The 26,051-nt window shown below is 36.4% G+C and overlaps 1 protein-coding gene across 6 annotated transcripts in view; it reads left to right on the top strand.

Annotated features, from left to right (window-relative positions):
- Window positions 1-26,051, top strand: part of PDE4D (phosphodiesterase 4D) — a 1,617,209-nt gene that overhangs the window by 1,558,447 nt on the left and 32,711 nt on the right. For all 6 annotated transcript variants that reach the window (XM_023210496.1, XM_026456052.1, XM_026456068.1 and 3 more), the window contains one exon: window positions 44-156. In XM_023210496.1, the coding sequence (XP_023066264.1) occupies window positions 44-156 (113 nt within the window). The remainder of the gene's footprint in view (window positions 1-43; window positions 157-26,051) is intronic.

Raw genomic sequence — 26,051 nt, forward strand, 5'->3', positions numbered from 1 at the left:
AAGCGCTTGAGAACTGAGTCCCCCTTTCCCTGTCTCTTCGCAGAGGAGGCCTACCAGAAACTGGCCAGCGAGACCCTGGAGGAGCTGGACTGGTGTCTGGACCAGTTAGAGACCCTACAGACCAGGCACTCCGTCAGTGAGATGGCCTCCAACAAGGTAAGCCCCAGGTTCTGCTGTCACCGATGCCCCCAGGCTGCTGATTCCCCTGCCGGCGAGCCAGCTAGTACCCATAGCCCCGGGAAATACAGTGAGAGGTTTTTTAGGCTTACTGCATGTTGGCTATTCTGCTCCTTAGAGGGAGGTTCTTGTTTCCATGCCTTGCCTCTCCTAGTCACGCCAGATAAACATTTTCCAAAAGCAATTTGACGTAGTTTAAGTACCTCCCAAGACACAGGGTTCCTAAGTGACATTGTGCCCTTGTAGCAGAAACCCAGTAGGGTCCATTGGCATTGCATGTTTAACGGTGTTCTTGGGATTCCCGGTTAAAATAAGAATTGGTGGACGTCTGTGAAATCACTTGAATGTCACCACCTAGGGCACTCAAACTCAGAAGAGTTTATCGAACTTGGAACCTTCACCCTAATTCATCTGGTTGTCAGGGTACCCCGCAAGAACTGAGCCTTTATGTATTCAGTTGGCCATACACATCCGCAGGAAACATTAACAGAGTTAGAAGGTTCCTTGTGATCATTACTTTTGTTTCCATCAATCTTGGAGAGAAAGCCCAGTTTTTTGAGGTCATTGAGTACAAGGAGGTTTCAACTAGGCATCTGTGCCATATGTGCTAAGGTGCTGGTCTTGGCAGTTAATGGAGTTTTGAGGGCTGAGAAGTAACCTTCAACCTGGGACAGCCTTAAAATAGCACGGAAGGCAAGGTATAATGTTTTCAGTTTTGCTGTATTTTTTGGATTTCCTGTTCTTTGTGTCTTTAGTTATGCAAGGAGATAATTGGAATTATATATGTTTTTAATGGCTATTTGCCTGTGCATGTCATATGCAGATGGCTGAAGGATTCAGCCAGTAAGGACTGGTAATGTTGTGTGATAAATAGTTGTCTCTGCAAGGTATTTAAGTATTTTTGGCTACCTATTTACAAGGTCAAGAAGGTTATATAAACTTACAGTTCATCTGTGTGCACATATCTTTCAATGAGTGATGCTTTTTTTTTTTCTACCTTACTATGGTTTTTATCCCACCTGTTCTCATGCAGTTTTTACAAAAATGCCACAGCATAACAGCCACTTGATTGTCTTATCTATTAACAGTGCTTTTGTAGGTAGCATTGTCAAGTGAAAAGTTGGCTTCAAATAAATAAAAGGGGCTCTGTAGACACGGCCAGCAGATACTAACCTACCCATATGCACACTGACCTACCCATGTCCACACTGACGATCAATTCTGTTTTTTGTCATTTGTGCCTCATTTCTAAATTTGGCACAGCTCCTCATCAGAATGACCAATTATTGCTCTCTTACTGGGACTCTTACCCCTGCTGTGGCATTAGGTACTTTTGTTCTCATTTGGGTAACAAATTCTTAGTTTTATAAAATACAGGGTTTTTTTTTTTTTTCATAATTTGATTCTTAATAGCAGTAGACATATGCTGAATATGTCCAGTGTCCTAACTGCTAAATGGGAGCACTTTGCCATGGGCCAGAGTTCTTAATTCCATTGTGTGGTTGATTCTGTGTAGGAAAAGGAAGAGCAGAATCAAAAGCCACTTAGCAATGTACAAGCATTAGTGTATGTTTTCAAGATGATTTGACAGTAGTTTTTCAGCTAAATGAATTTGAGCAGCTAGTTGCTTTCCCTAAAATCCATATTCTTCATGTTGAGACCTATGTTTGGATTTAATACTGAATGTGAAATTTAATAATGTATTGTAAATGACTTCAGCTGTCAAGGAATTAATCTGTACATTAAGATTTAAAAATTTTTTAGGTCATAATAATTGCCTAAAATGATCCCTTCTTTTAAAGGCACCGGATAAGACAGAGATTTAGAAGAAGTAATCTTTACTATGAAGGCCCCAAATGAGACTTTGAGTTAATTTACAGGTTTGATAGGAGAGTTTGGTCTGTTTGGTTAAAATGAAATCTAGGTAAAGCGAGAAGATAATTTTTTCAAAATGTAGTCATTCTAGCAATGTTTATGTCTTGTGGCTGAAAAATTACGATATTTTTTCCTAGCCCACGACAGAACTGAATTGAAAAATCATTGCCGTCACACTAATTTTTAACATTAAACTTAGCTCAGTTTAAGCTGTAGCTTAAACTTTTAATGTCCAAGCCATTCATGTGTTCTTTAACTTATTTCTAAATAAGTGCTAAGCTTACATGACTTTAATTATAGACAAAAAAAGGGTTGGCATAGAAAGAAAAAAAAAGCTCTTGCAAAGGGTTGTAAAGTTACTCTTCTTCTTGATAACAAGGGCATGAATAAGCCACATCCACAAAAGCTGTAAACTGAGTTGGAGCAACTGATCCAAAGGCCCCTGTGAGTGTTGCCACACCTTCAGTCTGAACTGGAAATGTGTACCGCTTGCATCATCTCCACTCAGTTATTTGATATTTCTTGAGTACGAATGAATGAATCTGAAACATTGCCTTTCGGTTGTTAGTTTTATTACCATCCATTCTTTTTACATATATGTGTTCAAACCAACTGGTATTTTCAGTTTATTCTCTTTGAGACTTTGAAAAATTATGACAGTATTCTCTGTTCTCTCTTGAGGTTTTAAAAAATTTACTCTAATAGATCGAAAAGCACAATAAAAACACTAGTAGGAGATCAGGATTTTTAAATGGTGATAGAAAATACTTATTATGGAGATGGATTTAGGTGTTAGGAAGGAGGAAACTGATTCCTCAAACCCATTAAACAAACTGGATTAACACATTATTTCTGTTTCTTAGACTTCTCAATAAAAGGCATCTTAACCAATTAGCAGTTTTTAAATGATGCTCTAGGAGCAACTAGCTGTACTTCCTATATTGGTATTATAATGTTGCTTGCTTGTTGATGGCATTGAAGCAGGAAAATTATTGAATTCTTGGCCAAGGCTAGGGTTGGCTATAACACATGTAGGATGCTTGTACCAAGTGGGGTAAGAGATTCCAGATGGCATTTAGTTTGAGTGATTAAATCTACAGCATTTACCCTTATAAGCACATTAATCTGCCTAAGATTTGTACAGATTTCCTTTGGAACCTCATTGCTACAATTGAGCATAATTTTAGTGAGGTCTCAAAGCTTTGGAGGCAGGCAAACCTGGAAGTTGAATTACGGTTTTGTTTCTTGCTAATGGAGTTACATTAGAGAAATGACTTCAATTTTTTTAGCTTCAGTTTCCTTAGCATAAAATGGGCCTCATAATAACTATCTTGAAAGGTCAGTGTAAGAGTTCAAAAGAATATATAAAAAAGAGCTAGCTAATATAGTATCTGACAATAGTAGGCACTGTATCTGTTGTTATTGCTATTATTTGGATTTTAGGTCAAACTTCATTGGTTGCTTACATGGCTAAAATGTCTTTTTACCATTCAGTTGGAACTTATACTAGACATTTCAAGTTTTATGGAATTTTATAATTCTTAGATGACTGTCTATAGCACACATTTCTGTATCATAAAAATGCTTAAATTATATTTATAGTTTTTGTGGTATAATGCAGACATGAACATTCTGAAGTTCTAATTAGAAGTTTAGGTTTTTCTTAAATTCCAGTTACAGAATGCCAGACAGAAGAGCTAACTAAGTACTTTTCCCGTTTTACTCTAAAACTGAAAATGCAGTCCTTACTAATTTTTAGAACATGTAAAATGTAATAAGGGTTAGTGGTCAATGTGCCTTTGCAGTAAAACACCTTTTAAGTAGAATAGTTTCACCGTGTTTTTGGTTACCTTTCTCTCATAGAAAGTATATCGAGGATGGGAGTCAGTGGAGAGGAGAGGACAGCGGTCTGGGCCTCAGGGCTTTCAAGGATTATGCTATGGAACCCTGTAACATTATCCTCTTGTGACCTAATAGTGCACCTTTCACCAGGCCTTCCCTGTAAGTTCAGTGAGGTTCAAAGGAGAAAATGAAATCAGTTTGAGTTCTTCCAAAGACGTATCACTATAAAAATGGTATTTTGTTTCTGCTCTCTAATTTTGGGGGCAGTTTGAGGTTTGGCATGGCTGGAAATGACTGTGTTTCAAGCTGAAAGTCTGTCTTGAAGTTAGAATCCAGCCCCTAAGAGACTTCAGATTTTTCTATACTTCATTCCAAATGTACTTAGGCCAGCTTTACAAATGTGGTCATGACTTCTTTATGGAATTTATTTTGTGTATTTGGCTTTTGACAAACCTCTCTAGCATGTTTCTGTTGCCTATAAATTAAATTGCTTTGCTGGGGTGCTTTGTCTCAGTGCTTTCTCTGGCTGCTCCCCCTACTGCTTTGTAATAGTCAATGCAGAACATATAGTAGCACTTTTTGTTGATGTATTTTCTTCTGGGCAAGAGGGGTGTTGTAATAAATATAGGATCTTCATAGAAGTGGCTAAATCTTAAGATGTTTCCATATTATGCAACCACAACGTAACTCAGAATAGAGATAAATGTTAAACTTTTGCTAAGAAGGAAACTAAGTTAATTGGAAAAGGCATGTTAGTTTTATAGAGAGAAAATAGCCTCAGTTGTTTTCTACATTAACATATTAAACTTTAGATTAAAAAATTGTTGAGTTAATATGCCTAAATACAAACTTTAAATATCAGAAGAAAATATCTTCTATAATTATAGAAAATCAACATTTAGATGTTTTGAGTTCGATATCTGCTTTTTAATCTACTTAATAGAGGTAGATTGGGGAAAGATTTATGTGGCTTACATGTAGTACCTAAAAGTTAATATGAAAGGTTGAGAATCCTATAATCACTGTTAGAAAAAATACTTTCTTTGCTTTTCAGTAATAATAGAAGAGGGAAACAATTTTAAAGGAAATTTTTCTTTCACTGGAAAGTAGAGCCCTTGACTTTACCTTAGCATAAAACTAAGGATTAAAACAAATCTTGTCTCTATTGTCATCCGTTCAGTTCCTGTGCCAGTATTTAGTAAAAATTTAATTATTCCTAACATGTAATTATCCAAAACTCCTAATTTTTAATTATTGAACAAATTAATCATTACTAGAGAATTTTCTTTTTTTCAATTATATTTTGACTTAATTTATGGGGTAGTGGTAGTGGGAACTTCTGTCTGAGAGCATTATAAACTGTCTACGTTTGTGAAAAAAATTCCAAAACATAAGGGTTGGCCGTGATAAAAGAAGTATTTTTTCTAATGTTATGGATAGATGAAACAAACTGGTATTTTTCGAGATAGCAAGGATGATAGATAATGCTTTTGTTCAATTTAAGAAGATTTCTGTGACAGTTACATAGATTGTAGCTATCACTTAAGATATAAATACATGATGGATGTGAAGTGCTGCTAATGTCATTATTTTCCGTTGATTCACAACATATGTAGAGCTTGGTTTTCTCTTTTTCAGCAGGAGGGACCAACTCTTTTTCTGAAACTGTAGATTGCTGGGGTTAATTTTGCGATGGTGTAGCTCTAGCAGGGGAGCAGTTTTTACATGGCTATTTATTGTAATAGTTTAATTGACACTGTTCATCTGAGATCTTTCTAGAATATAGAGAGATCAGTAGCACTTTATTTTAATATTCACATTTGTTTTGAAAGGCATTTGAAGAAGACTTTTTTATTCCCTGTAACAGGGATTGGGGGTATGCCTTGATATTTGCTTAAACAACAAACAGTTCTGCTGTGTCTATTAGGAAATTAGTTAAGTTCAGTTACCAGCTATAATGATAATAGGCTTATTATTTTTTACTCTTAGAGAATAGTTTATCTTTTATAAAGTATTTATTATTATTATTTAGTATTCAGAGCTTCTTGTTTTTGTTCTGTTATACTTTGCATGTGATAAGGATGAATGATATTTACTCCCTGGCCTGGAGTATGCACCAGTGATACTTACAGCAGCTTTGTACAGTGGAAAGAAGATAAATGTTTTTCATTAAGCAAACATGGTTTCGAATTCCAGCTCTGTTGTTTCCTATCTAATATTTTGGGCAATAGGCCTTTCCACTCTGGAGCTGTTTTTTCGTTTATAAGTGGGGATAATGAAAGGGGAAAATAAAATGGAAAAGTTATTGAGAGCATAAGCTATAATGTATGTAAAGCTCAGTTTGGTGCATTAGCACACACTAGGTGCTCAATAAATTACATGTGCTTGCCTGTCTAGAATATATTAAAAAAGAGAGATTAAGAAAAACTCTGTGTCACATATTTCTTGCAATATAAAAACATAATATTTCTTAAAAGAAAAACACAACTTTTCTATTCTTTAAGAATTTACAGTCTAAGTTAATGTTGCTCAAACTTTGTCATTTTTGAGACAGAGTCTCGCTCTGTCACCCAGGCTGGAGTGCAGTGGCATCATCTCGGCTCACTGCAACCTCCACCTCCCGGGTTCAAGCAATTCTCCTGCCTCAGCCTCCCGAGTAGCTAGACTACAGGCTCCCGCCACCATGCCCAGCTAATTTTTGTATTTTTGGTAGAGAAGGGCTTTCACTGTGTTAGCCAGGATGATCTCAATCTCTTGACCTCATGATCCTCCCTCGGCCTCCCATAATGCTGGGATTTTGTCATTTCTTGTACATTCGTATAGGCTATTATATGTTAAATGTTTTAACTTATTTCTTTTTTATTAATCTTTAAAAATTTGTCAATTATTCTTAATTGACAAATATTAATTGTATATATTTCTGGGGTACAATGTGATTTTTAAAATGTGTACATCATAGATTCAGTAAAGCTAATTAACATATCTGTATTACCTCACCAATTTATCTTTCTGTGATGAGAATGTCAAAAATCTATTTTAGCATTTGTAAAACACATAATGCGTTATTATTAACTGGGGTCTGCATGCAGTGCAATAGATCACTAAAACTTATTCCTCCAATCTGACTGAAATTTTGTACTGTTTGATCAACATCTTCCATTTTTCTCTCCCTCCTCCTGTACAGCCTCTGGTAACCACCTTTCTACCCTCTGTTTCTGAGACTGACTTTTTTAGATTCCCCATAAAGTGAGATCATTTATTAAAGACAGTATTTGTCTTTCCGTACCTGACTTATTTCACTTAGCATAATGTCCTCCAGTTCCATTTCATGATGTTGTGAATGACAGAATTTCTTGCTTTTATAAGGCTGTATAATCTTCATATATATATATATATATATCACATTTTTTATTCTTTATCCTTCTTTTCAGTGATGAACACTTAGATTGCTTCCATATCTTGGCTGTTGTAAATAAAGCTGAAATGAATATGGGAGAGCAAATACCTTTTTGATGTATCAATTTCAATTCCTTTGGGTATATACCTAGAAGCAGGATTGTTGGATTGTGTGGTAGTTCTATTTTTTAGGTTTTTGGGGAACCTTCATACTATTTTCAATATGGTCGTTCTAATTTACGTTCCTACCAATAGTGTAGAAGGGCTCCCTTTTCTCCATATCTTTGCCAACACTTGTTATCATTCATCTTTTGAAAATAGTCATTCTACATGGTGGAGAGCAACACATCCTGGGGTCTGTTGCGGAGTGGGATGGGGGCAAGGAGAGCATCAGAAAGAATGGCTAATGGATGCTGGGCTTAGTACCTAGGTGATGGGATGATATGTGAAGCAAACATGGCACATGTTTAGCTATGTAACAAACCTACACGTCCTGCACGTGTACCCCTGAACTTGGAGAGAAAAAGAAGGAAAATAGCCATTCTAACAGGTATGAGATATAGCTCATTGTGGTTTTAATTTGCATTTCCCTGAGAATTAGATATATTGTTGAGTTTTTGTTTGTTGTTTTTGAGACAAGGTCTTGCTCTTTTGTTCAGACTGGAGTGCAGTGGTGTGATCATGTCTCACTGTGACCTCAAACTCTTGGGCTCAATGATCCTGCCTCAGCCTCCCAAGTAGCTAGGACTACAGGTGTGTGCCACCATGCCTGGTTTTTTTTATTTTTTCATATAGAGAGGGCCTTGCTATTCTGCCCAGGTTTGTCTAAAATTCCTGGCCCCAAGTGATCTCCTGCCTCAGGTTCCCAAAGCACTGGGATTACAGGCATGAGCCACTGTGTGGGACTGAGGAGCATTTTTTTTTTTTTTTTTTTTTTTTTTTTTGGTATCTCTGTTGGCCATTCATATCTCTTTTTTGAGGAAAGTGTGTCTATTCAGATCCTTTGCCTATTTTTAATCCATTTGTTTTCTTACTGTTTGGTTGTTTGAATGTTTTATATATTTTACATATTAGCCTCTTATCAGATGTATGGTTTGCAGATATTTTCTCCTGATCCATGGGTTGTCTTTTCACTCTATTATTTGGTTGCTTGTGCAGATACTTTATAGTTTATGCAGTTCTATTTGTCTATTTTTGTTTTTGTTGCCTGTGCTTCTGGAGTCCTATCCAAGAAATCATTGCCCAGACCATTGTTGTAGAGATGCCCTTATATTTTCTTCTAGTAGCTTTACAGTTTCAGGTCTTATGTTTAAGCCTTTATATCTATTTTGAGTTGATTTGTATACGCAGTGTGAGATAAGAGTACAGTTTCTTTCTTCTGCAGGTGGACATCCAGTTTTCCCATCACTATTTGAAGAGACTGCCCTCTCTCCATTTTGTGTTCTTGGACCCTTTGTCAAAAATCAATTTACTCTAAATACTTGGATTTACTTCTGAGCTTTCTATTCCATTCCATTGGTTGATGTTTGTTTTTATGTCAGTACCATGCTGTTTTGATTACAGTAGCTTTATAATATATTTTGAAATGAGGGAATGTGACGCCTGCAGCTTTGTTCTTTTTGCTCAAGATTGCTTTGGCTATTAGTTGTTTTTTGGTTTATATAAATTTTAAGATTTTTTTCTCTGTTTCTGTGAAAAAAATGACATTGGAATTTTGATAGGAATTGCATTGAATCTGTAGAGGAATTGCATTGAATCTGTAGATGGCTTTGGATAGAATGGACATTTTAACATTACTAATTCTTTCGGTATATGAACATGGGATATCTTTTCATTTATTTCTGTCTTCTTCAGTTTTTTAAATCAATGTCTTGTAGTTTCCAGTATATAGATCTTTCACCTCTTTGGTTAGATTTGCTCCTAATTATTTTTTTGATGCTGTTGCAAATGGGATTATTTTCTTAATTTCTTTTTTGGATATTTATTGTCCAAGTATAGAAATGCTAAGAGCAATTTATTGTTAAATGTAAATACTTGAGTGTCTCATCTTAAGTAATGGTATTCATGAAATCATGTGTTTTATGTTCAAGTTATATTTTTTCTGTATTTTTTCTAAAATTAATAAATAACAAAATGAGAAAACATTAAACCTTGCACCACCTTACAGCATTTTGCCTGCCATTTACTAACACTGGGCGTACTCTTGGACATACACGTCTAAATCAGCTGCAAAAACAATTTAGAGACTAATTTATTGTTTTAAACAATCAACATTTTTCCTTCTTTGCCCTGAGTTGGATTTCTCCACTAGAGGAGAAAATGGCAAATTCCTTCAGCAGAAATATTCCAATTCATAAAATATTCATTCCTTAGGCAGAATGGTCCGTGGATTTAGAGCACCCTACTATAGACAGCCTGCCTGAATTGGATTCATTCTCTGCCTTTTACCAAATATAAACTGGGCCACATTGCCTTCTGTGCTTCAGTTTCCTCATCTGTTAAATAGTTGCTGTGATGATTTAAATAGTTGCTGTAATGAATTAAAAGATGGGAATTGTCTAGGCTGAGTCAGGAACATACTAGATACTCAGTAGAACTCATTCAGTTTCATATGTGAAGGAATAACATTCATTTTTATTTTCTTTGCAGGGTGAGGATTAGAGAAGGGTGTCTGCCATCCTGATTTCTATCCTCTTGATAAAGTGGCCTAATAATGTTGATACTAACCAAAGAGGATAATTATGTTTTATTTACTCTTCTCCCCCATTACTCACTTTTTCTGGTGGTGTTTTATATGCTTTCTTTCCTCTATTTTAATCCTTCAAGTTTGCCCTTTGTTTCTTTCTGTAATTTTACAGTATAGCTCGTCAAGCAAGCTTGAGAGTTTTGTCAGAATATCTGAAAAGCTCTGAGCTTTTTCTAGCAGAAATGCATAATGCAGTGGAGAAGAAGAGTCTAGCCAGTGTTTTTCATAAATTCTTCCTCTGCATGAGACTGAAAGTAACCCAGGCACACAATATCTTATTAATATTTAATATTAAGAAAAATATATTAAGAAGGTAACTCTCCATTCTACCTCTCAACATCTTACCATCTAGTATACACACAAATATTTCCTTGCTTTATCAGCCAAGAGGGTCTAGAAGCAACCATGCCCCAGTAGCAATGAGCACACTTAGCACACACATTTTGGTTTCTAATGCCATTCTCTAATAAAAGGAACCAAGACTGTTTGAAAAAAAAAAATAACTGATTCTGGGGACCCAGGAAGGAAATATGTAAGATGAGCTGGAGCATCTTGTAGTGCCAGAAAGTAAGGACCTGGTCAAACAAACGGAACCCTACACCCATGGGAATACATTGAAGAGTTTCAAGAGCACACTGAAAGAGCTCCCAATGGCCAAAGCTAGAACAATTTGAGCAAGAAAATAATATAGTATTGGATTGTATCCCATAGGGTAAAATAAATATCCATAAACCCATATTGATATAATTTATTAAATAAATAAGTGGGGGAAGAATAGACAAATCTCCTCCTGTGCAGAATTCCCAGTAGCTTCCCTCTGCTCTCAAGGAGGGAGAACATAACCCCCTCCACCGTAAGTGTGAGTTGTGCATATTGACTTCCTTCTAAACAGTACAGTGTACAAAGGGGAAAAAAAAAAAGAAACTGCAGTGGAGAAACCTATCACTACCTCAACCAGGTTATCAAGGTCAACACTGACAGTGAGAAGTGATAATATGTACCCTCTATATGATCTGATGAAAATGGCACTTTTTATCTGTGGTTTCCCTACTGAAAACATATAACCCCAATCTAATCATGAGGCAAATATCAGACAGATCTCAGTCGAGGGACATTCTAACCTCAAAACCTGACCAGTGTTTGACCAGTACTCCGCAAAACTGTCAAGGTTATCAAAAACAAGGAAAACCTGAGATACCTACAGCCAAGAAGAGCCTCAGGAGACATGAGGGCTAAATATAATGTAGATCCTGGATGGGATCCGAAACAGAAAGTAAAAACAAAAAAAAATTATGTGAAAACTAAGGAAATCTGAATAAAATGTGGACTTTGTTTAATAATAATGTATCAATATTGGTTCAATAATCATGACAAATGTGCCATACTAAAGTCAGATGTTAATAATGGGAAACAGTATAGAGTATATAGGAATTATCTGTATTGTCTCCACAAGTTTTCTATAAATCTAGATCTGTTCTAAAACTAAAAGTTTTATTTAAAAAATTGAAACCATCTTTTAAGGCCTATCTGGAATGTTACATCCTTTATAAAGCCTTTTTTTTTTTTAATCCCATCTTCTTCCCATTCAATATCTGGGGTGTCCTGTATCTCCCACCTCAGGCTCTCCTAATTGGATACGTTTGACTTTCCGCAGAACTTTTATTTGCAATTCTCTTAACTCTTAGTACAATATTTTGTGTCTTTGTTTTATTGTTCTGATGAGGTCTTCTACGGTATTTTTAGCCCAACCCAGTGGGTATCTGGTGCCTTAGACCCCTTGGCCATCCTGACACCCTACACAGTGAGTGTCAGTATAATGTTTTGTAGTTACTCACATAAATTAGTACAAGATGCATGATGTTGGTTAATGTAAATGCTATTTTTTATCTTGTATTGGTAGATGGAGAGTCTGAATGTTCTAGTTTGTGCCTTTCAAGAAAGGTTTTTTTTTTCTTTTTCTTTCAGTGACAGGAATCCTGAGCATTTCTCACTTATTCACAGTTCTGCTTTTAGATACTCATGTCTCAGAAATTTTATCATAGTATATGCTGGATCATAGTATATGCTAGCATAGTATATGCTAGTCTCATCTCATTTAAATTAAAAGTTTGTAGTGCACAGGCAAAAACCATAGAGGCCATATTCATGGTCATAAACTGTTCTTTCTTGTCTCTACCTATTTTAGCAATAACATTCTTCTTATTAGTTTGTTCCAAGTGAAAATGACATAATTGAATACTTTCCCTGCTAGTCTGGGAAGAAAGGATGTGTTTGTTGGCTTTTGCCTGTCAGAGAGTATTCTGCAATGTTTGCCTAGGGCATGCTTGCATTCCCATCGGCATCTCTGGTCTGCTGCACTGTAATCCCTATAGGGACAGCCTCTGGCTTTTATTACTGACAAGCAGTGCACTGTGCAGCCATAGGCACCATAATAGGAAACACCTTGGCCTGTCATAAACAGGTCTGGAGAGTAGAAAGTACAGGCCTGATGGGGATGTGTCCATAGCAAAGAGGCAAAGATATGGCTGCCATATTGGAGTAAGTGCAGGCTAATAATGTCTGCCATCTCTATTTCAGAAAATAACTGGCTGATTTTGAAGCTGCTTTCTGTATAAACAGCAGTGTTTTGGTTGCTTTTTGTTTTTGACTTAAATATGAATAAAGCTATCTTAAAGTTAAAGAGATTATACCCTTCAAAGTATTTTGAGAGGATCTATAAAGTATTTTTCTTTAGTTATTTTACTTTTAATTCTACCTGATGGTTCCAATCCAAACCCAATAGAGAATGAAAAACAGATATTTCACTACAGTGGGAAATTAGGAAAAAAAGAACCATGCAAAAATACAAGTGATTGTGTGTCTTTTAAAAGAATTATAAATCACATTGAATTACCCAAAATTACAAAGAAAAGTGCATTTATTATTAAGGTAACTTGTGTTGTCTGTGTCTTTACATCAACTCCAAGTTTTATAAAAGGAGTACATTCTTTGACCATAAAGACTTTATTGTATATTTGTTAGTGTTTTTTTGTTCAATCTTTACGGAAAAAATGACCTGCAATATTAATGATAGGCTTTGTAGCAAGAATTTAGGAAGACAATAAATTTCAAATTTGAAAGGGTTATCACAGTTTTTAATAAAGAGATAAAATTATTTCATCAGTGCTTTAAATATATATAGGTGTCATTTGATTATTTACAAGGAAACCCATTTCACAAAAGAGGCTAAAGACTGTAAAGATTGAACAAAGATATAATTCTGTTAAAAGACTAAAAATTAAGATAGGTTTAGGAAAACTAAAGTCTTTTTTTTTTTTTTTTTTTTTTTGACCACTTTGGACAGAGCTGTTCATAAATTAGGTAATCAATATTTGTTGACTAGTCCACTCCCTTGTTAAAAACTAAACACTTGTCCTCTTGTGTCTTTTTAAAAAATATATTTTAAGTAAGTTTCAACAATATGCTGTGATAAGAATAAAAGCTATTAACATTCTCCTTGGTGTATATTTTGATTTTCTGTTCTTCGTTTTCTTAATCTTATATTGTCAATACAGTCTCTGAGATCTAAGATCTCCATAAGGGTAAGTGATAATTGGGTTTTGATACATCATAAGGAATCTCCTACTAGAAATAGGCCTGTTTCTTTATTGTACATCAGGAAAAGATTAGTTTACCTTATGCCAGAAGATACTGGTTTTTTCTATCTAGTGTTAATACAGTAGAATGCCTAAAGGATATATGGAAGAAAAGACAAAAAAAGATGAAGAGCATGCATCATTACAGACTGAATCATCAGTCCCTAGGTAAGGGAAATTTGTTCTTTCAAAAGTAGAATTTAGCGACCAGGCATGGTGTCTCAAGCCTGTAATCCCAGCACTTTGGGAGGCCGAGGAGAGCTGATCACAAGGGCAGGAGTTAGCGACCAGCCTGGCCAACATGGTGAAATCCCATCTCTCCTAAAAATACAAAAAGTGGCCAAGTGTGGTGGTGCACGTCTGTAATCTCAGCTACTCAGGAGGCTGAGCAGGAGAATCACTTGAACCTAGGAGGCAGAGGTTGCAGTGAGCCGAAATCTTGCCACTGCACTCCAGCCCAGGTGACAGAGCGAGACTCCATCTCAAAAAAAAAAAAAAAAAAAAAAATTAGAATTTAGCTGGGTGTGGTGGCTCACACCTATAATCCCAACACTTTGGGAGGCCGAGGCAGGCAGATCATGTGAGGCCAGGAGGTTAAGACCAGCCAGGCCAACATGGCAAAACCCGGTCTGTACTAAAAATACAAAAATTAGCCGGGCGTGGTGAGGCATGTCTGTAATCTCAGCTGAGCAGGAGAATCACTTGAACCCAGGAGGTAGAGGTTGCAGTGAATGGAGATGGTGCCACTGCACTCCAGCCTGGGCAACAGAGTGAGACTCCATCTCAAAAGAAAAAAAAAATAGAATTCATGGGAAAAATTACTTGTTGCCTTATTTTAAAATATTTCAATATATTGTCCGTTTGATACACATGAATAATCTGACTACAGCTCATTGGGAAACACCAGTATTTACCTTACCTTCTAATGTAAGGTATGATTCCAGGTACTTTTTGTCATACCTCAAACCTTAAATCTCTAATTTAGTCCCAAAAACAGTATACTACATGTCAAAATTTTTTTTTTGGAGACAAGTTCTCACCTTGTCAACCAGGCTGGAGTGCAGTGGCACCATCATGGCTTACTGCAGCCTTGATCTTCCAAGTTCAAGCCATCCTCCCACCTCAGCCTCCTGAGTAGATGGAACCACAGGCATGTGCCACCACATTGGCTTTTCTTTTTCTTAATTTAATTTATTTTTATTTATTTATTTATTTATTTATTTTTTTGTAGAGACAAGGTCCCACTATGTTGCCCAGGCTGGTCTCAAACTTCTGGGCTCAAGTGATCCTCCTGCCTTGGCCTCCCAAAGTGCATAAGCCAGTGCACCAGCCTCAAAACATTTTTAAAGATGAAAACCTAATGCTCAGTTAAACTTTACTAAGATCTATATGCTTCTAAATAGGTGTAAAGATGATTATTTTCTGGATGTTGTATTGGTGGGGAAGATGGAGAGATAGAAGAGCAAGTGTTTATTCTCAGGTTGTATTTTCCTTCTTTCCTTCTTTTTTTTTTTTTTTTTTTTCTTGAGATAGAGTCTCATACTGTCGCCTGGACTGGAGTGCAGTGGCGTGATCTCGGCTCACTGCAACCTCCGCTTCCCAGGTTCAAGCAATTCTCCTGCCTCAGCTTCCCAAGCAGCTGGCTTTACAGGCGCCCGCCACCATGCCCGGCTAATTTTTTGTATTTTTAGTAGAGACAGGGTTTCACTATGTTGGCCAGGCTGGTCTCGAACTCTGACATCATAATTTGCCTACCTTGGCCTCCCAAAGTGCTGAGATTACAGGCATAAGCCACCGCACCCGGCCTCTGATTGTATTTTCAAAATATATCCAAATAATATTTTTAAAATGTATTTAGTGAGCACTAGATTCCAAAATAGCAAGAGCAATTTCAACCAAACGTAATTCCTAGAGAGGAATCCTACAGTACCTCGTTATGCCTTTTTTGTTCTCTAAGTCATGTCAGGATGGGAGCAGAACCAACCTGGCCCTGGCTCCTAGGAGGAGCACGTGCCCTCTAACGTGTGCACAGAAGTAAACTGAAGGATAATAGGGTCAGTGGGATGAGGAGACCAAGTGACTAAAGCAGATCTGAGAATCTGAGCTGCAGAGGATTTGGAGGTGGGATGGAGGGATAAAACCTTAGTGGGAAGCAGTCAGACGATAGAGAAGATATAGGATAAACTCACGGAAGGTGTAAGCAGGTTCATGATTTTAAAATTAGCCTATTAAGAGGTTGCATTGGAGGTCTGTTTTCTTAGTGGGGGCAAAGTGGCAAGGGAAGTTTCACTTGTGGATGGGGTGGAGAATGAAGGTATAAGGAAAGAAAGTTAAGAGAGAAAGAGGAACTACGTATTAGGCAGTGTGAGGCAGAGAAAGAGAAGAGTGGGAGGAGGGGTCAGACTTTCCTTGGCTGGAGGCAAACTGACCAATGCATCAATGTATGTTGCTGCCCCTTTCCACCGCAGGGTTCATATGGTGAAACCTGGTTGGACTGAACCTTTGGGACAGCCTAGAAGTTAAAAAGAAATCCCAGACAGGTCGGCTGGAGGGTGTAAATGTTTAAGGAAGGACAGTCAGCTGTAGAGATGGAGGGAGGGATAGAACTGACTGGAGACTGATTTATAAATGGTATGTTTCATGAGGCTTGAGTCTTTTTTAGCACTAATAGTTGGCATCAGCTTCACCTGTTGCCTCCTTGAGTCATGCCCTGGTAGCAGTGGATGGTGGGCCAACTGCCAAGTCATCCCCTAAGGACCGGCTACCTGGGAGTGAGGAAAGGTAGTTGATGGGCTCTGAGACAGCAAGGTACAAACTGGAATGGGGTGAAAAGAAACTGTCAAAATAAGTATGGGTTGATTTGCTCTAATATATCATAGTTATTATTAGATGCTGGGAGAGTAAAATGGAATAGAATGGAATAGAAGATGAAAAATGTGAACCTTTATCCATGTGAACCTTGACTCCATTTTAAATCTCCTAAATTCTGAGGAGCTTTGCAATTCCTCTTCTGGATATAAATCTGCCCTACGGTAGAGTTACAACCTTGGATCAGTAAATTAATTTGGCCTCCCTGAGCCTCTGTTTTCCCTGTAAATCAGGACTAACATAATCTACCTCACAGGATTATATTGAAAATTAAGAGAAAACTTACATAAATTATGTAGTGTGGTGGGGACATATGATAGGTACTGTGGCCTGTCCTTAGGAGGGATGAGGAATGGAACTATTTTTAAACGTAAAAGGTCAACTTTATATGCTGCCATATAGGTAACCCAGTGCAATTGGAGCTTGAATCAACAGGCCTGGGAGAAAGCTTACAGAGTGTGCCTTTGAAATCCCGATACCCAGTCATGGTGATTTATGAGACCTTACCAGCTTGCATATGTGATGGCCCACTGAGTTGTTTACTTTAGTTTTAGCTCGGTTACCTAGCACTCTATGATAGCCTATTTTTTATTTACACTCTCACTAACTCCTTTATTATGATTTATTTGAAAGAATATGAAGACAGCCCTAAAGAAGACTTTTATTGGAGTTGTGAGGGTCTCCTGTAGGTCTTCACTGTGTCTAAACATCGGTCTGTTGCTTGTGCTTTGCTTTTATCTCACCCTGGATGACCTTCAAGCCTCTTCCAAATGATTTTTCTGATTCCCTGAAATACTGAAATTGTGATTAACAGAAGTTTCAAGTGTTAATCAATATCAAGATAGTAGTTGTCTCTTCCTGGGGAAACTGGAAACAAAAACCAAACATAGCCCCTGTAATCATTGCACAGATTAAAAATGACAATGCAGGTAAGAAACAGAGGAATGAATGAAAAAACCCTAAACCTGGTTATAGCCCCAGGATGAGGTCTTTGTCATGAGTCTGACGCTAGCCATTGTCAGCAAGAGAAGGAATTCCCTAGCAGTGTAGTTGTTACAAGGGAATGACTCATTTTGCAGGTGATTGCTCTTCTTCTATTTTCCAGTTGCTGTCAGCCCTTTACAGAGGAGTCACACTTTGCTCTGTTTAATAGAAGTTTCTTTCCTTTTCTTTAAAAAAAAAAAATTCTAGAAGCACTTAGAAAGAGGTTTGTGAGATCAACTGGTTCACCTTCTTCATTCAGATGAAGTAACAAAGCACAGAAAAGTTAAGGTGACCCAGAACAAAAACAGTTCTGTATTACTTTTGTCAAGGTTTCTATCTTGTGGCAAATACAGACTTTCTGATGTTAAACATGTGATCCTGATTTGGGTCTTTATTGACATCATCACATTTTTTTTTTTTTTTTATTTTCTGAAATGGAGTCTTGCTCTGTCACCCAGGCTGGAGTGCAGTGGCACAGTCTCGGCTCACTGCAGTCTCCACCTCCTGGATTCAAGTGATTCTCCTGCCTCAGCCTCCTGAGTAGCCGGGATAACAGGCATGTGACCATGCCCAGATGGTTTTTGTGTTTTTAGCAGAGATGGGGTTTCACCATGTTGGCCTTGCTGGTCTCAAACTCCTGGCCTCAAGTGATCTGCCCACCTCAGCTTTCCAAAGTGCTGGGATTACAGGTGTGAGTCACCACACCCAGCCAACATCATCACTTTTGGATGAAAGTTTAGTTTGATGATGACTTTATAATTTGTATTTGATCCTTGTCCATTTTTCTGTAGATCTGGTACTAATTTCATGTGGAAAATAAATCATTAGGAGGTTTTCATTTTGTACGTTTTGGCTGCGCACAATCACAACTCAGTCTTTAGGTTTTCACTGAGGGATTTTTGTTTTAGCCCAATTATTATATGACATGTATCCGCTCCAAAGGTTCTTATAGGTGAAATGAGATTTTTGTGTATCTGTATTCAAACACGTAGATGGATAGATAGATGGATAGATAGATAGATAGATAGATAGATAGCAAAACATATAGACATACCACTGAAAACACAGCCAGCCATATAATGTAAGCCTGTTGTGTGTTAATGAATGATAGATAATACATTATGTTCCTGTCCTGTAGAGGAGTTCTGAGGAGTATTCAATACAGAGGACCAGAATGATTGATCCCAGAAAACGTGCTCCTTAAGCTGGATCTTGAACATTGAGGATTTATATAGACATCAAATGAGGGAAGAGGTGGTATTCCAGGGGCTAGATAAGACAGCGTAGGATGGGATATTCATGTGGATTAGCTTTATTGTATGTTTGCTGGAGAGGAAGGTAGTGGGCATTCTGGAGGAGTGAGCCTCTCTGGAACAGAGAATGTGATTATAGGACCAGTGGCAGGTGTGAGAATTGTAGATTGAGGCCATACTGCAGACTGCCTTAAATGCCAGGTCAAGCCATTTGCACTTTGTCCTATAATTCATGAAGAACCCTTACATTTGACTATAAGGAAAATATTATGAAGAAACTAAAATAAAGTGACTAAGGTGGTGTGCAGGATGGATTACATCAAGGGAAAATTGTACTGAAAGCAAGAAGAAACTGTTAGGGAATTATGTGTAAAAGTGATAAGGGCCTGAAATAGGATAGCGATGAAAAGGGAGGAATGGGTAAGAGAAAGATTGCACAGGGAAGGGTGAAAGCATACGTAAGACTTGGCAGGGCCATAGCCAAAAGAAAGCATGAAATTCAAAACCCAAATAATAGAAAGAATTATAGTTGGAAAATCATGAAGAGAAGCCAGTTGGGTATTAGGGGAGGACTGGATAATATGACAGTTAAGTTTTTAGACATATAATTTAGGTAAGGCTATGTATCTAAGCGGAAATGCCCTATAAGCTTTCAGTTGTCAGGACTGGATTTCTGGTAAAAAAAAAACAAGCAAAAAAAGAAAAGCAGGATTTTACTTGGATGTTGTCTGCAAAGTTGATAGCTAAGACCTTAAGGCTCATCTGTGAAATGGGAGTGACAGTGCTCATTAAAGATTATTATTAGAAATAAATGAAGTAATTCCAGGAGAGTACACAGGACTCTCCTTGACACACAGTAGACCCTCAATAAACATTAGGTTTTATTATTTGTTATTATGTGTTTTAGGGAACAACAATTTTGTGAATTATTAGAACTGTATTTGGGAAGCTATAAAAGCCATCTGCATGATGTGTTTTCTTAGTACCCCAAATGGAAGTTCATATGCTCCAATTCATATACATGCTGCTTCCCTAGCTGTTAGGGGAAGGTGATAGCTCATGTTTAGCTGTTGATCACTGTTTGTAAGGCTTTTTGTGTTTTTTACATATATAGTTAAGGATCTTAATCCTTGAGCCATACTTTGTCCTCATTTGTTTGTGTCCAGCATCAAATTAAGTTTAAGGAATTTATAAAGAGCTTCTTTGGAAGAATGATATTAACTCAATGTATTAGAACAACATTCACCCAAAGTGTAATAGACTTACACAACATGGAAGAAATCCAGGAGAGGCAGACAGTTATTCATGAAGAATTGTGGTGCTCCTGTCTGCCTGTCTGTACATTTGTCAGGTCAGTGCATTCTGAGAAAATTATGCCAATTTGAAATCTCCAAAAGCATTCTCAGCTGGTATCCGTGATTCTGATAGTTTACTTATGTTGATAGCATAAGCTGTTTTGAAGATATTGTAGAAATTTTAATGCAGTTGTTTTAATTAGATTGCTTTCCTTTTAACAAGTTTCAGTGTTTCTGGTCATAATACAGTTTATTAGCTCCTGAAACATGACACTGCTCGATCACCTACCTTAACTCTGATTCTCTCCATACAACCCAGTGACCTTAAGTAACATGCTGTATATTTCATTGCTAGTAAGAGAGTCAGGGTCAAGATTCGAACTCACATGAAGCCAACTAGAGAAGCCTGTGCTCTACACTATTTTACATCTCACAATTCTCATACACTACTAACCTGTTGCAAATGAAAAAGAAGTCTCATTATTGTACCACTTTTAACTGCACTTATTATTGCCTTCAGTAAAGTCTTCATTTCTGAAATGTCTCAGTATAACAGTACTTTCATAAAAATATTGCCAACTATGAGTACTAGATTCTAATTTTGGTTATATTATGCGGCCTTGGATAAGGAAGTTTCTTAGGCTTTCATATTCCAATCTATTGAACCATTCTAAAAACATTTTAAAATATTTTGATGGATGTAGTCTATTCTAATACGATGTCTTTCAAGTGTTTGAAAGTTACTACTTATTCAAAACTCAACTGTCTGGCAGCTTTTCTTATCCTGAACTCTGTAAAGAACTTGGGAAACAGAAGGTAAAATGTCTTTGAAGAGTAAAAAATTCAAAACTTCATGTATTTACATGTTCTGATCTTGTCTCATAGGACTCTTCTTTCTCCTTACATACCCTCCTTTAAGTCTGTACCTCCCCCAGTCTTCTCCATCTCGCAAATGGCACCCATGTCTATCCTAGGCATTGATCATCCCAGAAGTCTAGGAGTTGATTTTTCTCATTTCCTCACTTCTGTTGTCCAATTCTTCAAGTCTTGTCAGGTTTTCCTCAAGCACTTTTGCAAACTATCCTCTACAGAGACAGCTTTACAAAATATAAATCACATCCTATCATTCCCTGCTCAGAACCTTCCAATGGTATCCTCACACCCTCTGGAAGGCTCATACCCTCAGGACCCACGTGATGTTGCCTTGACCTGCCTCTACGCTCATTCTGTATACCTGTCCTCCCTAGACTGGCTGTGTTACTCAGCCTTTGTTGAGAGTGCTGTGCCCCAAATTTGGTTGGCTTATTCTAGGCATTCAAGCCTCTTCTCAAATACCACCTTCTCAGCACAACTTTTCCTTACTACTTAATTTTGTAGTCCCCCATCAGTGTATCATATTACCCTCTCTTCCTTCATTGAGAGTATCTGTAATTTTTTTGTCTGCTTGTTTATTGTCTTTTTGCCCCATAAGTCCAACATTTACACGAACAGGGAACTTTTCTGTTTTGTTCATTACTATATCTCTTATGCTGGCACATACTATTTAATAAGTATTTGTTGAGTGCATGAGTTAATAACCATTCTAAAAAACTCTGAGTTTAAAGCCCTTTGCTTTCTATAAGAATTTTACTTGGAACCCTAATATTTTTGTTTGTATTTGTTTGTTAATAAATGTCAAGAGTTCAGTAGTAAGATAGGTTTGGGAAATGCTAAGTTAAACAGAATAAAGCAAGAATATGTATTACAGGTCCTGGCAGACAGAGCCTTGAATATGCTAACATTTGACAGTGGGAGTCTTTGAGAACTATCACATGAAGCTGCTGTACTTTACAGCACATTCTAGGAAAAGGTGTTTTAGACAAAAACCTGTCATATTAGAATTGGGGTAAGGGGCACGATACTGACCATAAGGCAGCAGATTCCTATGGACTATATTAAAAAAAAAAAAAAGAACAGACTCAGGGCTCAGAAAAAAAAAAAAAAAACAAGCTATGATATGAAACAGTGGCAAAAGGATTCAAAAAGAATACAGCAGTTGGGACTATCTAGTTTTGTGCAAACAGCTATACCTACTTTATTGGATTTTTGCATCTCCATCAGCTGACCTGGTACTTACAGCCTAGAATGAGCATACAAAAGATATTTGTTGGCTATTTGATGATGACTGACAAACAGTCCCCCAGGATCACCATGAAATAACTAAATTGAGTTTGATTTATTTAAAAATGACAGGTAACAAACTCCACCTGTCCCCTTAAGTTGATAACAAATAAAAATAAAACAGAAAGGACAATATTTTAAATACTTTATGGAACTGTTTATTACAAAGAATTAAAATTAATAATATTTAAAAGAATACTTTGACTATTATTTTATCACCTAAAGGCTTTTCTTATTATTTTATTTTTGGAGGCAGAGTCTCTGTCACCCCGACTGGAGTGCAGTGGCACAATCTCAGCCCACTGCAAATTCTGCCTCCTGGGCTCAAGTAATTCTCCTGCCTCAGCCTCCCAAGTAGCTGGGGTTACATGCGTGCACCACCACACCCCACTAATTTTTTGTATTTTCAGTAGAGACGGTTTCGCCATATTGCCCAGGCTGATCTCAAACTCCTGAGCTCAGGCAATCTGCCTGCCTCGGCCTCCTAAAGTGCTAGGATTACAGGCGTGAGCCACCATGCCCTGCCAACCTAAAGGCTTTTCACAACTAGGAATTTACTGAATATTGTATTATTAAAGCTAATGTGGACCTTGGATAAATGTATGCCTATTTTCTGGGAAATAACGGTGGAGCTCTTTGAAAGGGTAAAAATGATGTTTTACCATACATAAGTTTGCTTGAGATTTTTGTTTTGCATTTATCTTTGGGTAAAGTTGTAAAGTTAAGTAAATCTGGAATTGAAATAATTTGATAACATCAGCTAGTATTTTTCAAAGTTAGATTTTTGAGGTATAATTTACATAAGAGTTACTCTTTTTAGAGGTATAGTTGAATGCATTTTCACAAATCTATACAATTGGATAACCACCACCATCATCTAGATATATATGTAATGTATAATTACAATATATGTGTAATATATAATATAGGATATTTATACCACCCAAAAAGTTTTCTGTTGCTTTTTGTAGTCATTCTCCAAACCCCACTCCCGGTACTGATTGTCCCTGTAGTTTCGCCTTGCCAGAATGAATACTACGTTAAAGATATAACCTTTTGTGAATGGCTTATTTCACTTATAATACTTTTGAGTTTTGAGTTGAATTATAAGTTTCACTTATAATATATTTTGTGTTATTGCATCTATTAGTAATTTTTTTTCATTTTATTGCTTTTAGTATTTCAGTATGTCATTTTCCAGTATGTCATTTTATGAACACAATTCGTTTACCCATTTACCAGTTGACTGATACCTGAACTGTTTCCTGAACTGTTTCTGGGTTTCAGCTATTATATAGAGAGCTGCTATAAACATTTGCATATAGGTCTTTATATAGACATATGTTTTCGTTTCTCATGGGTAGATACTTAGAAGTAGGATTACTGGGTCATATGGTCAATATACTTTTTAACTTTATAAGAAACTGTCAAACCTTTTTCCAAAGTTTCTATACCATTTTGCATTCTCACTAGCAATGTATGAGAATTTAATCTGCTCTGCATCCAGACCAGCATTTTGTATTGTTTGTATTTTGTATTTTATACATTCTAGTAAGCATGTAGTGTGGCATCTCATTGTGTTTTGTTTGTTTGTTTGTTTGTTTCTCTAATATCTAATGACGGTTGTGGATCTTTTCACATGCTTATTGATCTTTTTGATTCTTATGAAGTGTTCGTTCAAACCTTTTGACCATCTTTTCACTGGATTGTCCTCTTATTGTGTTGTAAAGATTTTTTAAAAAATAAATTCTGGATACAAGTCCTTTATTGGATATGCATTTTGTACATATTCCCTTCTCAGTCTGTGACTTGTTGTTCTGTTTTCTTAACAGTTTTATTCAAAGATAAATTTGATAAAGTCCAGTTTATCATTTTTTTCTTTTATGCTTCATGCTTTTGTGGTTTAAGAAATCTTTGCCTAACACAAGATCATAAATACTTTCTACTGTGTTTTCTTCTAGAAGTTCTTTAGTTTTAGATTTTACATTTAGTTCTATCATTCATTTCAAGTAGATGTTAGTGTGGTGCAGGATAAACGTTGAAGTTTCTTGTTTTATGAGTGGATGCTCAATTGTTCAAGCATTATTTGTTGAAAGGAATATCATTTCTGTTTTATAGCTCAAATTTTATTACTTAAAATTATTTTAAGATCCACATATTAAAGTGATATGTGTAAAAGACTATATATTTCTAGAAGCATGCCTATTTACACTAGTTATTATTACTTTAGGAGACAGATATTCTCTTTCTTTAAATTGTTTCCACAAAGCATACCACGAAGTACAGAGGGGACGTTAGTAACTATTTTATGATGATTATGGTATTCATTTAGGCCAATTTAAGTGAATTGGAGATCCTAATTTTCTCTATAAGGAGAAAATGCTTTTTCATACAAGATTATTTTTATGGAGGCTTCATTTATGTGAAGTTTGTGCACCCATTTATTGCCATGATTATTCTTCAGTGGAACAAAAGTCTGTGATAGATCTGCTGCTGCTGCTGCTGCTGCTGCTGGTTTTAGCTAAATTGACTAAATAGTTATAAACATACAAAACTCTATCTCTACCATATATGAATTCAAACTGTATCAACAAATATAGGATACTATGCTAACATTTAATAAGAGAGTTAGCCCATATAGAAGAGAAATATAAATACAGCTATCATATCAGTTTCATATTATTTCAGCTTCAAGGAACCTCTCAGCCAAAATGGTTTCCTTTCTCTATAAATGTTGCAGGTGTTTCCTATTTTAAATGAGACATTTTTGTAAAAAAATTAAGATTATTTAGAGAATGATTCTTAGCTTGTTCAGATGATTATTTGGTTTTAAAAAATCAACCTGGAGTTCCTCTTAATCTTATATCTCCGTAACATTTATAAGAGATGTTTTCATTTACTGAAAGGTGATGGCTCTTCAGGAACAGTTGTTTCTTAAATCAAATGTAGAGCCATTATCACTAGAGGGCAGTAAATACAAACAGATTTAGTGGATTTACTTGCACTAAGGATGTTTTCAGGATACTAGCATTAATCAAAGAAAGTATAGTTTTTATAATATGAAAATACATGTAACATTCTGTTATGTAAAATACTGGTTATGAATCAAGTCTAGATTATTGTCTGCCTCTAAAATATTTGTAAGGCATTTGAAAGCAAAAGGGAAGCTGAGAAACACTAGTTTTCTGTGGCTATTCTGTTTAATATTTGAAGTTTAATTTTGCCTCAGAATTCTTCAAGGGACACTTAAAAATTGGATTTGCATTTGTTCAGGCTGAGCAGTACTGGATATATGAGAGACCCCTTTATATAGATTCGCTTCTTGATTAATAACTACCAAAACTTAATTCTAAGATGAAAGGTGTAAAATAAATGTAGATTGATTATAGGATAAAATATTTTCCAATAATGTAAGTCCTACTGTAAACAGTGCTATTGCCCAGAAAACTCCTTATGTTGGAGAAGTCTAAGAGCTAATACACTTATTTTAAACAATATTTCTTAAATATTTCAAACACAATAATGTAATGTACAGCTTAGAATTGATTATATTAACAGACCTATTATGTAAACTCTAGCTAAATATAAAACAATGCCGGAATTTAGCCAATTTAGCTAAATATAAAACAATGCCGGAAATAGTTTTTTTGGCAATTTAGAGTACTGTGAAACCAGACAGCCTGGGTTCAAATCCCGGCCCTGTTACTTACTACTGGCTTTGTGACCTTGCGCAAGCCACCTGACCTCTCTGAGCCTTAGCTTCCCCATAATTTAGTTTTCTTTTTCCCTATTCAAAAATCCATCTTTTCTCTCTTGATCT

The sequence above is a fragment of the Piliocolobus tephrosceles genome, chromosome 4 (genome assembly GCF_002776525.5).
Source record: "Piliocolobus tephrosceles isolate RC106 chromosome 4, ASM277652v3, whole genome shotgun sequence".
Taxonomy (NCBI): domain Eukaryota; kingdom Metazoa; phylum Chordata; class Mammalia; order Primates; family Cercopithecidae; genus Piliocolobus; species Piliocolobus tephrosceles.